Consider the following 15,485-nt stretch of genomic DNA (forward strand, 5'->3'; position numbering starts at 1 on the left):
GTGTGCAGGGGTGTGGGTACTCTTCCTGGGCTGATTTTTGAGGCCACTTTTCATACCTTGTGATTTATTTATAGATTTTTGTTTGGTTGTTTAGTGGTTTTTTTTTTTTCTTTCATCAAAGGTAGGATTTCCTTTCTGGTTTCTTGTTTCCTTTGATGTTTTTAATTTGGTGTCATGAACAAGCACAGAGCAGGGATGTTTTTCTGCCACCATTTGCTACCAGGAGTTCCACATTCTGTATTTAGGCCATTGTTTGGTGCCATTCCAAAATTCGAAATCTTTCTTAATCTCTTAGTGAGAGGGCGGGTTTTCAGACGTAACTTGGTCCTGCATCTAATAAAAGATAAAGCAGACTGAGGGCTGTCCTGGTTGTTACTGTGGGCATCCCATGTCCTCCTGTTCATCACGTTAATCAGACCACATGTGGAAATCACCACTTACACCCGTTATTGTCTGCACGGGTACGTCCTCTTTGGCGTGGCTGGGATAGAGAGTGAGGGCGTGTGTTCACCTGGTGGGACTTGGGAGCCACAGTTTTCCAAATGCTCCCAGAGGCTACAAAGAGAGAAATTTTCAGCTGACTGAAAACCTTGACGGAAATACGTAAATGGAGCTCTGTTGGGTATATAGGTGTCCTGAAGCCATGATAGAAATAACGTGCTCGCGGGCAGGATGAGGCTTTTGTAAACAAGGATTCTTTTCCCCTCCCTCCCTTCTTCTCTCTTTCTTTTTTTGTAATAAATATAAAAATAGTAAAATCATCTCAATCATGGTCATTTGAAATTTTTTATGTCATCTGAGATAAGAATCATGTCTAAGTCATAAGGCTGGATTTTGAAATTCTGCATTATTCTCTTTATGTCTTTGAAAATGTGATCATACTATTTGGTTGAAGAAGTAGTGTATGCATAACTATAAAGTGTGAACTGTTTGCAGAGTGCAGATTTGAGAACTAATAAAACTTAAGAGTAACTTAAAATCCTAGATTTTCATGAAGTTAATCCACAGAAATAAGTGGAGAGGCTTATCTTTGCCTTTCCGTTCTTTGGGAGCCCCTCCCTGGGGCAGCCTCTTCCCCAGGGCTGTTGGTGACAAGTCACAGCCTGCTCGGGGTGGTCCCCACCCCCACCAGGATAGCTGGCTGGGGCTTTCATGGGAGATACTCTCCTTTGTCTTAGGTTTAATTTGGTTTTACACTCAATGATTATAATTTTATTTGTCATAATGTTGTGTTTGATAGAAAGCTTTCATTACATAGAGAGCACTTTGTGTCACTGTAAACATGATCTTGAGACAGTCTTGGTGCTGTGAGCTCTGTACTTTAGGGCCTCCCTCCCCATCAAACAGCACACAGGGGAGGACTAGAAATCAGTGGTGTGTGTGTCTTAGTCGTCAGCGTTCACCTTGAGGGGCATCCCCTTTCCAGTTTTCTGTGTGAGCGAAGATCTCTTCACGCCTGACTGCCCTCACCTGTTGATTCTTATGGTTAATAGTCATGCAAATATCCAAGGAAAGATTTTCTTTAGAAAGAGGAGTTGAGGGAGCCGAGAATTTCTCAGGTATTAATTTTATCCTGAGGGATGTTATTTAGTTTCTGTTAAAGCTCTGTCTCAAAGTGCCTGTCAGGTGCTTATCATGTTTTGATTGATGGGCTATGACAGTCTCGTGGTAGGTCTTTAATATTACATCGTTACTCTTTTAAGACAGTATGGTAGCTACTTCTGAATGTCTTCTATATGCAGATGGAGAGATTGGAGTGGTCAGAGATAGTCTGCCTTCTAAAATTATTTATCGACCTTATGAGAATAATAGAGTGGATGTCAAGTAAATATCACATAGCCGGCATGTATGTAAGACAGTTAAACCATGGACGGGTGGGTGTGTGTGTACTACTGGGTACAGCACCATATATCTATATGTCTATATCTAGATCTATATATGTGTGTTTTGCCACATACGTATTTGCAGTTTTTATATTAAGTAGAGCTGTATGGGATATATATGGGAATATAAAAGCATACTGAAAACAGAGGTATCCCTGAGACGTGGTTTTTTTCCTTCCTAAGACCAGAGTGGTCTGTTCACACCTGTGTGCCGGGGTCGGGTGGGCCCTGGGAGGGGTGCTGGGCGCAGTGGCAGCCCCAGGGGTGGAGGGGACCCCATCTCCGCTGTGCCAGCCTCCCCTCCCTGTGGGTGCTGCGCGCATACCCACCCACCGCTGGATTGGAGGCAGCGTGACCCGCTCCTCCCTGTCACACAGAGACACTGTAAGGAGCTAGGAGAGAGATTTTTGTTTGTGCCTTCGAAGTAAACACATCCCAGTAGCCAAAGGCTGTGTTAGTATTGTTGTTGCATTATTTAATTTAGAGGATCCTCCTGTAAGCCAGGTTACTTACAGTCTCCTTCAAATTAGATTTTGGTTAGTTTGGCTACTTGTTAAATGGCTTTAATGGTAATAACCCTAGGACTTGACCACAGATCATTTGGCATTCTTGAAGGAATCTTGGTTTAAATTGTTTCTTCTTTTAAAAATGCCCACTCGGCATCATATTTTCCTTTGAAGGTAAGGTTCATGTTAATTGCATTCTTAGCCGACATGAGAAAGCTGAAGGATTTTTTTTAAAAAACCCTCTATTTTTAGAAGCTGAAACCAGAACTGTGCCTTTGGCATTGATGGCGAAAAGCCCAGTAATTTAGGACCTGCGGCTCTGTATTCTTTCTGAGTCCTGCAGTTTGCGGTCCTATTTTTAGAAGTATCCAAGCTGCTTTTTATGCTTGTCTGGAAAGTCTTCTCTAGCAGAATGGAGCCATTTCTTTAAAAAGAACTTAGAAATAGTAAAATAATAATTTAGGTGTCACAAGTCAGTTCAAAGTTAAAAAACTTGATACAGTAATTGAAAAGGATTGTAATGGAAGAACACGGTATAGCTGTGCATGTGCCTAAATAGGATCTAAGATTCAGAACCGTGGTGGGAGATTGACTTTCACTTGTGTTTGCTGAAAAAAAAAATCCACCGAAATGCTTTAGATTGAAAATACTAAAAAAATGGGTTTGACAGCACCAAAGGCTGATATACCTTAAACCATATACTTTTTTTTAACCCTAGTTGTTGATATGTTGAGTATATACCTTTTTTAGTCATTGAGAAGGAGGATTTTATCATGACTCCAGCTTTTTAAGATTTTTTTCCTCTGTGTAACTTTTGTATGAGATATAGTTAGTTATAAGAAGAACAATCTATTAAGAATCTTTTCTTTGGGGGGGAGGATGCAGACTTTTTCCTATTGTTAGTATCAGACATCTCCTCTTTATTACCATTTTTTTCATTCCTCAGAAGTTAGGTTTGCTTTTAAGTTACCCTGAAAATTTTATGATAGGGTATCTTCCTGAAAATACTGTCTCTCTTTGTTACATGTAGTATTTCTACACTGAAAACTTAAATCAGGTTTCTCTTCCATGCCACAGAGGTTGATTGTCCTTGGTTAAATTTGTTTGTCTCTCTCAGATATGTGCACAAGTGTCAAAATCATACTGGTCAAACGAGTGCTGAAAGCAGGAAGTCTTTTCGGATTTTGATATTTGCTGTTTGTGAATGTAGGCCTTTGTTATCAGATTAGAAAAGATAAAAATGATCTTGAAAATACTCGATATCAACAAGTATGAAAGGAACTGAACATTCTCGTCCCTTCACAGTGGTGGGAGGACAGATTGGTAAAATTTTTCTCGGGGCTGTTTTGTGGTATGTGTCCTGATTTAAAATACACATGATCTTGAACGTGGCACTTCAACTTCTAAGTACATGTAACAGGGAAATAGTAGACAGGCGGGGAAAGGTATATGTGCAAGAATTTTAACATTGTTTATAATAGAAATAAAGGGAAACAAGTATTTTTTAATAGAGGGTTAGTTAAATTGTAGCACTTCATACAAGGGAATATTATGACATGGTTAAAAGGGTATTCATATTCTATTTATATTGGCATTGAAAAATATTCATTGTATACTGCTACATGAGAAAAGATCAGAGAACAGTGTGTATAGAATGATCCTATTTTTGTTTTTAAAATCCATATTTATGGAGGTGTATTTTGAAGTCAGTTATACACAGAGTTGCTGTTTACAGTGGTTATGGGAGGGAGAGAATCTGTGAGGTTTAACGTTTTACATTGACTTGTATTGCTTCACAGTCAAAGGAAATAGTAAAGATAATTATATTCAACCTTTGTGTAGCACTCCTCTCTTCCTGGAGACCCTGGATAGCACTGGATGAAGCGTATCATGAGCAACCTCAAATCTGTTTTATGTATTTCGGCACATTTTCCCTCCACAGTGAGGAGACTGCTCACATCTGGCATCGTGATTCAGGTGTTTCCCCTGCATGACAACGAAGCCCTGAAGAAGCTTGAGGACTCCTGGTACACTCGGTTTACCATAAAGTGTCAGCCCACAGGTACGTGTCAGTGCCTGCTCTCTTAGGGAAGAGGAAGGACCTACTCATGAGAGGTGATGGCGCAGCAGTGCTGTTATCCCTGTCCAGTGGACATTTCAACACTCTGCGGGGCGGGGCTCACTAGCCGCCGGTGGGTTAAAACTTGGTCAGGGGAATAAGATGGGTTCCATGACCTATTTACTTATTTATTTTATTTCTAATGCCATTTTAGATGGACTGAATTACAGACAACCCAGAGTGGCTTCATGAATACATATCAGATTTATTGTAGAATAGATATTTAGACTGTGAATAGTCTGTATTTGAAAATTTCTGTTTCTTTAGAGCTGTTCATCTGGAGTGGGCCAAGATAGTCTTGGGCGCAGACTAGCCAGCCTAAACACCTTTTGAGGTGGTTGATCAGTTATCTTGGTGTGTATTCCTGGATCTGTTCATTTTCCCTGAAAACACTTAGAAGAATAACCATTAATTTATTTGGTGTGTGTTGAACATTACATTCTGTAAACCTATGTCCATATGGATGTTCAAATTTTTGGTTTAGTTAGGTTTTCTAAGTGTAAGGCTTATATTTAAGCTGGTAGTTTTCCTCATAAGCATTACTATCAGTTTTTCTTTAAAGGACATTTCCTTTTTGGCTTTGTTTAAAGGAATTCTTCTACAATAATTTTCTTTCTGATTTCCATTTCTGAAAACAACTATTAGAATATTGTTAAACAGTGAACAAAAATTGTACTTAAGATCTATTTCAAAATTTCATTTTGATTTTTTTTCTTGTATCCTTTGAAAGGAAAGATTTTGTTTTTGATTATTCCAGGTGATACAATAGTCAGTTTATGTTACATTCGTGACTTTTTTTTTTCAGTCTGTTTAGCATTTAGGTGGCAGCAAATTTTAATATTGCCTCTAGGGCTTGTCAGTGACAGTCTCCAGTAGCTATTTCTTAGAAAGTGAGGGGAGAAAATGAGTGGATGGTGAAGGCTGAGCATGACTGTGGTAGTGGTTTTGAGGCCTCTGGGAGGGCTGGGACTAGTAATAGTAGCTGGGCAACAGGAAAATCTTGAACTTCCCCTTGAGATTAAAAGAAGGAGGTGATCTGATTCAGAGCCCAGGACCATGAACGCCTTTTTTTTGTTTGTTTAATAATTGCTTGGCTGTCCTTTAGCCTAATTCGGATTTGAGGTGACCTCATCATACCCACTGTTCTAACATATTCTTGCGTTAGTAGAAGAATCAAGGATGGGGGAAAATAGTATCTTTCTTTAAACCATCGCCATAGAATGATATGACACATTAGCTTAAAAAAAAAAAAAAGAAAGAAAACCCATAATATTTTAACTGTTTGTAATTAACCAAGAAATAATAACTAACTACTGCACCTCCCTCACCCCGGCATCCCACCCTGATCCCAGTGCGGGATGCTTTTCCAGTCTAGGCCCTGCCCTCCTGCAGCAGCGGCAGGAGGAGTATGCGGTGTCCACATCATCTTTTGGGTTAGTGAGCTTGTGTTGAGTTCACAGACTGTTAGCAGTGATGTTGCTTGGCCCGTCTTCTGCCCAGGGCATATGTGAAAGTACAGATAAATGTATTTCACGGCAGTTCTAGAAGTTAATGGGTAGAATATTGTTTTGTGCTTTTGAATAATTTTTCTTCACTGTATTGAAAAATTTGCCATGATGCATTGATGACCATTTCTAGCGTTGGGAAGAGGGAAGCGGGATAACACGGACGGGGAGTCTTATTTGAAAATAACCTCTACAAGTCTGAGATGAAAGTGAGAGAAAAGTGGGGAGCCTAAATTCAACCCCCAAATAAAAATGGGTCATTGGCCATGGCTGAATTTAAACTAGGACCTTGGAGATTTGGGGACAAGCCCAAGGTGAGTTTTTCCACGGGGAAAAGGCATCCACCAGCTGAGGAAGTAAAGAGGAGGGGGACCCCGCGTGCCTGGCAGGGCAGCCCCAGCAGCTGTGGCCTGGGCGCTCAGCTCGGGGACCTGTCAGGCTTGCTCTGCAGACAGGTGGGGTATTTGTACTACATGGAGGATGGATTTACAATCACACACTGATTGGGAAATGAAGGTCTTAAATGACCCCCACTTAACTAGAAAAGTGAACAAGCTTACTTGAAATGCTAAAAAATCACCAGTCTTTGGTAGTCTGTATTTAAGGTCTTTTCTTCCTCTCATTGTAGACAGCATTCGTGGCTACTTTGGAGAAACAATTGCTCTTTACTTTGGATTTTTGGAGTATTTCACTTTTGCCTTAATCCCGATGGCGGTCATCGGGTTACCTTACTACCTGTTTGTGTGGGAGGACTATGACAAGTATGTGATCTTCGCCTCGTTCAACCTGATCTGGTCCACGGTGATCCTGGAAGTGTGGAAGCGTGGTTGTGCCAGTATGACCTACAGGTGGGGGACCCTGGTCATGAAGAGACAGTTTGAGGAGCCCCGGCCCGGGTATCATGGGGTTCTGGGCATCAATCCCGTCACCGGCAGGGAGGAGCCTCTGTACCCCAGCTACAAGAGACAGTTGCGCATCTACCTGGTCTCCCTGCCATTTGTGTGCCTCTGCCTCTATTTCTCTCTGTTTGTCATGATGATTTACTTCGACATGGAAGCCTGGGCCTTGGGTCTCCATGAGAGCAGCGGGTCCGAGTGGACCGGCATCTTGTTGTATGTACCCAGCATCATCTATGCCTTCGTGATTGAGATCATGAACCGCCTCTACCGATACGCTGCCGAGTTTTTAACTTCATGGGGTAAGACTTGATTCTTGGTGTTGATGTCTTATTCACCTATAGGAAATATTGCTTGGAACATAGGACTTGTGTCTCTGCTACCTTGCAAAGAAGGTGGATGTTGCTCTGGGCTCATTAGAGACACAAGGAAAAGTGCGTCGGCTCTGGAAGCTCCGATGGTCTCCTTGTCGTGGTCATCACAGCTCTCGCTCATTGGGTGTTAGTTACTGTGTTCCAGGGGCCCTGCTAAGCTCTTTATCTGCACTGCCTCAGTTTCGCCTCCTCAGGACACCATGAAGTAGATGTTATTTCACCATTTAATGGATAAAGGTACTGCGAATTAACAAAGTTCAGATAGCAAATGGTAGAGACAGGCTCATCCATCCTGTGCTCCTAATACTATCTTGTGTCTTAAGCTAATGGTAAAATGGATTGAATTATCTCCATGATACACTGTCCGAAAGAAATCTGTCTGGTGTCTGAAAACCAGTTGTGTCGCTGTGTGGACTGCCACTGAACTCAGCAAAGGCAGGTGTTCTTGTGTGTGTCGATGGTAAAGGAGGAACTTGGTTATCATTTGAAAACAGTCTTGATGGGGCATTCACTCTTTAATGTATTCATTCAAACAAATACATGTGCTGTGTTAGTCCTGAGGAAGAAGTCTAGACCTTAACGTCATAGACCATGAAGGTATTTTAAATTCCTTTTATTAGTCATGTAACAACATCTGTGGTTTATTGAGTGCTTTCCTTGAGCTGATACTGGGCTAAGGTTTTGTACTATTTCTAATCCTGACACTGACCCTGGGAAGAGGGTGGTGTCAGCCCTGTTTTGTAGGCAAGGAGGTTGAGTATCAGGAGGTTAAGTGACAGGCTGAGTTGAGGTTCACATCCACTTCAGCCTAACACTGCCTCTCTGTGCAAGATTACACTTCTGTGCAGAATCTCCCTTTTTGTCCTTTGGCCTTGCTGTCTTGAGACCTGCACAGTATCTCTTTTCCTTAATGGAGATGGAAATTTGAGTTTCCTTTTAAGTTAATCCTTGTAAACTTTATTCATTGCCCTACTCTCTAGAGGTTACTATCAATTTTACTATTACTGCTTATACAGGGCTTTTTTCTGGTGGTTGTCTGTGGGATCAACTGCCAACACGTCATATATTTCATTGTTGCAGTAGTATTTAAAAAATAATTTCAAACCACGGTGCTATTGCACTACCTTGAAAAACTGTGTCTTAAGTTTTGTTTCTTCCTTGTTTGATGTTTTTGGCATAACCAGTAGCCATGGTGGACAGCCTGGCACACAGACTGACTGAGGCTCTGCTGCTGGACATCTTTGCTCTAAGCACAAGTCTTCCTTTACCTCACGGCTGTGCTCCCATGTTGCTCTCTTACCTGAGGGAAATCACCTCTCCTTTTTTATATTTTAGAGAATCACAGATTGGAATCTGCCTACCAGAATCACCTAATTCTGAAAGTCTTAGTGGTAAGTAGAGCTTTTATATACAAATCCATTGCAATTGTGACACTAATGCCTACTGTTTAATATTTAGGATTATAAATATGATGACTTGATTCTAATTTAAGATATCTGATAGTTAATATACCTGGTATCAATGGGCAAGGATTGATTAATAAGTGTGTTTGCATATATGTTCAGTAGTCTTTTATTACAAATGTGACCTGGTATAAGACTTTAAATATAGAAATTGGTATGATAGCCAATTTCCAATTATTTTAAAAAACCACTTTATAGACATGTTTCTATTATTTTTCCTCTTGGTGACTTTCTTGAATGTTTCGTTATTCAACAATCCTTCCAGTTACTTACCCACAGTCTGTGGGTGATAGAACATTAAATTTTTATTTTTAAAAAGTTTGTCTAAGAGATTTTCAGTGTCCAGGAGGTCTCCAGCCTGTTTTGATGGGTAGGAGGAAAGAGATGGAGAGGAGCCATTGTGTGACCTGCTTGCTGTTTATGTAAAAGCTCACGCATTCGGCCTCTTTCCACCATTGTTATAAATAACAAAGAGGTACCAGTCTGAAAGCACCTCGTTGATCAGGAAATTACCTTAGCCATCTGGAACATAGCTGAGAATCAAGAAAGGTGCTTTTGTGTCCATCTCGGTCCATCGGTTGTACCAAATATGCCACGCTGATGAGGGATGTTGAGGGCAGGGGAGTATATATGCGTGGGTGGGGAGGGCTATGTGCGAACTCTCTGTATTTTCTGCACAATTCTGCTGTGAACCTGAAACTGCTCTAAAAAATAAAATCTATTAATTAAAAATTTTTTAAATTAAAATTAAAAAGAAAGGTGCTTCAAGATTAATCCTCTGAACTATCCACTGGAATTAGTTTGACACGTCTATGTGCTTTACTCCCCAGAGAGCTATCTAGGCCCTCACTTAGAGCCTTTGTTCCAGCAGTAGAAGTCATTCTGAGAAGCTTATTTATCTGGTTTCTCTGTCCTTGAAAGATCAGAAACCACCATTAGGAAGGTGATTAGGTTTCTGGAAGTAGGTAAATTTATAGAGGCAAGAGCAGGGAAGGAAACAGAAAACCTCTCATACATAGGAAATGAGAATTCAACAGTTTTAGCAATTTGGACACTAGAAAAGGGGCAGGTGGCCAAACCTAACTAAAACAACTCTGAAGGCCTCATTCTAGCCCTGTAAATAATTTACATTCAAAATGTTGGTGCTGAGTCAACACGGAAGTTACGTTCTATGTTCTCTGTGTAAGACAGCAGGCAGGGGAACATGTGATGCCTCAAGAAGTTCATTCAAAAATATCACAATGTAGAGTTTTTGCCGTGGCTCCATCATCCTACTGCTCACTCTCTGCAGTGGCTCCCCTTCCCTCTGTCACAGTGGGAGTGTCTAGCTCATATGGCACACAGAGCCGTCTTTTATCTCAGAAAGTGATGCTTCGAGGCAGCCCCCCAGCGTGGGGCTAGGGGCAGGAGGGCAGACCCACATGTCCTGGGCTGAGTTGCAGGTTCTTGAGCAGGGGAACAACTTGAGAAACGGCACTTGTTGTGGTTGGAGTCCCCCACTCCCCTGCCCCTGCCAGCTGTGTGTCAGTTTAGGGCAGCTTGAGGCCCCTGGTGACTAAGGTGCTTCCCAGGCCGGGCTGGCTGTTATGGCTGGTGTCTCTCCCTGGTGCCATCTGGGTACCTGGGTGTCTCTCTGGGAGGGTGGGGAGTCTCAGGTCTGTAGGCACAAAGAGGCTTCTGGGGCTGGGATGCTCCAGGTATCTCTCCCTGGGGCAGAGGAGTTGGCAGGCCTGGCAGAGTAAGGAGGAACATCCCCTCGCCTCACTGTTAGTGGGGGTCCTGATCAGTCTGCTTTCTGCTGGGCTTGCCTGTTGTCAGGACTTCTACTCTAAGGCGGGAGGGCAGGGAGTAAGTCTCCTTGGGCCACCAGAGTTACTAGGTTGAGGGTGGGAGATGCTGGGCCTTGGACTCTCTCTTTTGTAAGAAAGCATAAGATGCCCTGGTGCTGTGTTGTTCCTTCAGTCCTGGGGTTCCCAAGCCGGTCCTTCTTCTCAGCACCTCTCAGAGTCCTCCCTTGGTTGCTTATTGGGTTATTTCCAGAGTTCATAAAAGTGTTTAGTGAAGTGGAGTAGGGGAACAAGACTGCACCATCTTGTCTGGCCTGAAAGTCCCTCATTACATTTTTTAATGCAACCTTTACAGTTGTAATGAAGTACTGTGGCACATTGTTAAATATTGTCATTTTTTTTTGCAGTTCAACTTTCTAAATTGCTTTGCCTCACTCTTCTACATTGCCTTTGTCCTGAGAGATATGAAGCTTTTACGTCAGGTGAGTGTGAAAAACAGGGAATTATCAATTTTTTAGGTTTTAGAAGTGGTTTCCTATATTCAGGTAATGTAATTGTCTTCCCATGATTATTTTTACAGATAAAATCATTAAATCGTGTATGTTTATGAACCCAATTTTAAATAAAAAACCATTAACAATTGCCCTGTGTATTGCACTCAACTGGAAAGAGATTAGTTGGAGGGAACTGACTTGAAAAATTAATCATATAGGGCAGGAAAATCAAATATATTTCATAGCAAAGCTTGTAAAAGCAATTTAACAGCAGAAAATGTGTACATTAATTGAACTTTTGTTTGTGTCTCAGGCTGGGGGGTGATTGGTGTAACCTTAAATAGGTCTTACACATTTCATTTTTAAATTAAGTTGTTAAACTTTAGAGACCAAGGGGCTTACACAGTGCTGTATCTTTTCTGAGATGTTTAAGTCTGACGTATTTTGTTGTTACCATTTCTGGATCACATAATAATAGTGAATAATAAGTTGACTATAAATGATTGCTTTCTAAAGTCTTTTTTTATCCTTAAGTCAGTGACCAGTAAAGGCTGTTCCTTCCTGGTTTTAATATACTGTGAGCAGTCTCAAAGCCTGGGCTTCTTAATATATATATGAGAACTTGAGATCATTTTTCAGGAAATTAAAAAGATTTATATAGCAGAGAGAGTTAAAAGACTTTGTAGTTATGGTTCTAAAAGCTTGCATAAAAGTAAAATTAAAGGGGGATGAGGGTATGGCTCAGTGGTAGAGCATGTGCTTAGCATGCGTGAGGTCCTGGGTTCAATCCCCAGTACCTCCATTAAAAAAAAAAAGTAAAATTAAATGCTGTGTTCTTAGTAACTATACTAGATATATTGCTACTTTTTAAAAATTGTTTTTGAAAATTGGGAAATAATGCATTTGAAATTGATAAGTTAGATGTACATACCTTCTCTAGTCTCACCATCAGTGTATTAGTGGGATGTGATTTCTCATTTCTTACACTTTCAAGAGTCTCCTTCATTTTAGGGGCCAAGGGGTGTGGGGGAGGACTCTTAAAACATTGAGTTTTAATAACAGTAAAGATGGTTTGTGATGGAAACACTGACATCCATCTGGGGAAAGTGGAAATTGACACAATACCTCTGGAAACCACTTGGGCAACTTTGCCAAGAACCTTAATCCATCCCTTGTAAGTCATCAGAGATGGGGAGGAGAGTCATGGGTAAGGAGCAGCATTTGTAATAGTGAGGGTTGGAAATAATACACTCAGCCGCTGTGCATGAGCTAAGTAAAGGAGAGTTATTAATGACACAGGGACGGGCTCACGATATAGTAAGTGAGAAAAGAAATAGACAAAGCTATATACGTTTAGGGTGATTCTAGTTTTATTTTCACAATATGTAAGATGTTAGCAGTGGTTCTGTCATGGTTGTGGAATTAAGGGTGACTTCTTTTTTCTATTTTCTAAGTTTTCTATAGTGAGGGAGGATATATTAATTTTATAAATTTTTTAAAGTTGTGGGTAAACTATATTTTTTCAAAGTTGGTGACATCCTTTAGATTCATATGCTATAGCCAGGATGAGATAATAAAAAACACAAATTCAAGTTGATTCCTTCTGGTGACTCATAGCTAGTTTATTCTTTATTATAATTGTATTAGTATTATAATCTTTTTATATTGTAGTCTGTCTTTCCTGTGAAAAAACAATAAATTAGGAACATCATTCCAACACCTAGCTCTTCTGGTATTAGTTTTTATAACATAATAGTCTACTCTTTGTTGAAGATTCCCTTCTTCTTCTTCTTTTTTTTTTTTAATATTCCCTTCTTTTAAGTAGCATAATTGTACACACGCTCTGGTTTTGTTAAGCTACATTACCAAATGCCATTTATGTGCTTCTCTTTAGAGCTTGGCCACTCTCCTGATCACATCCCAGATCCTTAACCAGGTTGTGGAATCTCTTCTTCCTTACTGGCTCCAAAGGAAACACCACATGCAGGTGAAGAGGAAGGTGCAGGCTTTAAAGGCAGACATCGATGCGACATTATATGAGCAAGTCGTTCTGGAAAAGGAAATGGGAACCTACTTGGTAAGTTTGAATATTGCCGAATTAAACATTGACTGACAGTGAATAAAAGTCATGTACAGACCATGTACAACGTACAACAAATACGTTTACACTCATTGTCTAAAATGTAACTATTTCATATGTGCTTGCCAGCCAGTTTTCTCGCTGTGAACTATTTCAGAGTTAAAAAGGTGGACTTGTGCATTGAAATGCTGCTGTCTGTCTTGAATGTAAAGTTATGCCTCCTTCCAAGGGATGAGTCCAGTGAATCACGAGACTGCTCTGCCGAGGGTGGCAGGAATGTTTCAAAGATGGCAGAGCAAGGGGTCGGGTTTTGAAAGGGCCAGGGACGGGACAGCAGCATTGCTTGCTCTTGACACTTCAGACTCAAATTAACAATGGAAGCCCATTGCTAAGAATGGAATGCCCACCTGCAGATTACTTTCTAGCTTAAATTACGTAGTGCTGGGGTAAATATAAAGTAGTTCCTTTAAGACAGAATTTCTGAGTTATTTTTAGGAACTACTTAGGTCATTGGAGACTCTTAAACCTAACCCTGTACTCAGCAAACGATTATTGAGCTCTGACCACATTTGCTGTCTCTCTGTTGGGGGAGGCGGGTACTCAGGCCATGTTTGCTTTAGGTCACTGCACCTTCCTTCCGGTGTGGTATTCTTCTTAGGGAAATAGGTCCTTTAGTGAGGGTCCATTACTGCTGACCTCTCACAGTCTTGCTTTTCATCATGAATGACTGAGTCTCCTGATGACTGAATTCCTTGGCTGACTGTCATAGTTTTTCCTGTATGCTTAGGAATTTAAGTTTGTATGTTCACCCAGAGTGGGAGTTTATTCTCTCTCTCTGCTCCCTTCTCCCTGACTTATTTTGTAGTTCTCCCCTGGCCCCACTAGTCCAGAACCAGGTGTTTGTAGCCCTGAGTTCCCCTCCCATCTAGTGATGTTGGGGATTTTGCAGACCCAGTAGGTAGCATGCTGGTGACACAGGGGCAGCCGTGGTGGCTTTTTTCAGGCCACATAGGGGACTGCTGTCCTCGCCCCTGGTTTTGCTCAAATAGCCTGGTTCCCAGTCTACTCCAGAGGAGTGGGGTGCCTTTGGTTTTTGTTCCCTGCCCCAAGGATTCAGATCCTGGCCACCTTGGACAACCTGTGGAGTGGGCGCCTGGCCCAGTGTCTGATTACTGTATTGAATTTTGGTCCATGTCTTGCCTTTGCAGCTGATTTTTTTTGTCTTTTTTTTTTTGAGAGGTGATAGATCTTTTGATTAAAACATACATGTAGGCACTAGCATTTTCTATTATTGCTGTATTTGAGGGAGAAGATGATTCAAAGTCTAAAGTAGCAGCCTATCTTGACCAGAAACACAATTTATGTATATACATGAAGTGTCAGAGAAAACGTACACACACACACACACGCAGGCAGCTCAGAGTTGAGAAGATAGCACTTGGGCAGAATGTGGAGCTGCCTTGCCTGCGTTGGTTGAGTGCTGGCTTATTGTGGGTTAAAAACTCAGTCTAATTCACATAGTGTCAGAATCCTTTCCTTGCGTCTTCTGGGAAGTGGTAATTGGGGCCATATTTATTTTTTCCCCTTCGCCCTCTCGCAGAAACTAAACCAACAGCCTTTCCCCGAATTCCTGGCTCCGTCTGCGCTCCCGCAGAGGCCCACCTGGAGCTCCGGCTCCTGCTGCCACCGCGCCGGTTTCACACCACCCAGACCCCTCACACCCTCGGACACAAGGTCCTGCCTACCCCCTGGCCCTCGCCGTTTCTTGAGATAATTCTTCTCCACATTTTCTTCTCTTCCTGTAATCAGTTAGAATCTGCTTTCACATCTTCTTTTTCTCTGAGTGGTTTGGGCAAACGTCATCCCCTAAAGTGACCAAAACCACACTCCCTGTCTTGTCCGGAGCAGTTCCTGCCCGCTGTCCTCGGGCTCGGTGAGTGGTGTGCTGTAACATGACAGTTCTCGTTCACCTGAGACCTGTGGGCGGGTGAGGTGACACAGCCTGAGACCTCGCCGCTTTGGGACCTGACGACATCTGACAATAATACGTTTATGAAGGAGGACGAGGCGGGCATCACTTTCCTCCTGCTAACAGCTGGCACCTGGAGCTCTGTGTTAGCAATCACTTGGTGACTAAATCGGGAACAAGGTCCAAGACTTTGCTTTTCTTGCTGTTATTCTGCACAGGCGCTCTGATGGAAAGCAAAGGGAAGAGTGTGCTCATTTCTCTGGCGGGCCCTGGGTCTGTGGGTGAACGCCGGCGTTATCAGTGCCTCTGCTTATTAACTTAGCTTGCTCACAGGGCCCACATGATCCGACCTGTATTCCCTCCTCATCTCCTGCGAGTTCCTCTTTTACTCTTCCCTGGAGCAACATCA

The 15,485-nt window shown here is 41.9% G+C and overlaps 1 protein-coding gene across 10 annotated transcripts in view; it reads left to right on the forward strand.

The window, feature by feature from the left end:
* The window catches only part of ANO10 (anoctamin 10), a 221,949-nt gene that overhangs the window by 62,284 nt on the left and 144,180 nt on the right, over positions 1 to 15,485 (forward strand). For 9 of the 10 annotated variants that reach the window (XM_032459083.1, XM_032459084.1, XM_032459085.1 and 6 more), the window contains 5 exons: positions 4,332 to 4,451; positions 6,642 to 7,211; positions 8,619 to 8,674; positions 10,941 to 11,015; positions 12,922 to 13,104. In XM_032459083.1, the coding sequence (XP_032314974.1) occupies positions 4,332 to 4,451; positions 6,642 to 7,211; positions 8,619 to 8,674; positions 10,941 to 11,015; positions 12,922 to 13,104 (1,004 nt within the window). The remainder of the gene's footprint in view (positions 1 to 4,331; positions 4,452 to 6,641; positions 7,212 to 8,618; positions 8,675 to 10,940; positions 11,016 to 12,921; positions 13,105 to 15,485) is intronic. The other variant, XM_032459088.1, reaches the window with a different exon arrangement.

The sequence above is a fragment of the Camelus ferus genome, chromosome 17 (assembly GCF_009834535.1).
Source record: "Camelus ferus isolate YT-003-E chromosome 17, BCGSAC_Cfer_1.0, whole genome shotgun sequence".
NCBI lineage: Eukaryota > Metazoa > Chordata > Mammalia > Artiodactyla > Camelidae > Camelus > Camelus ferus.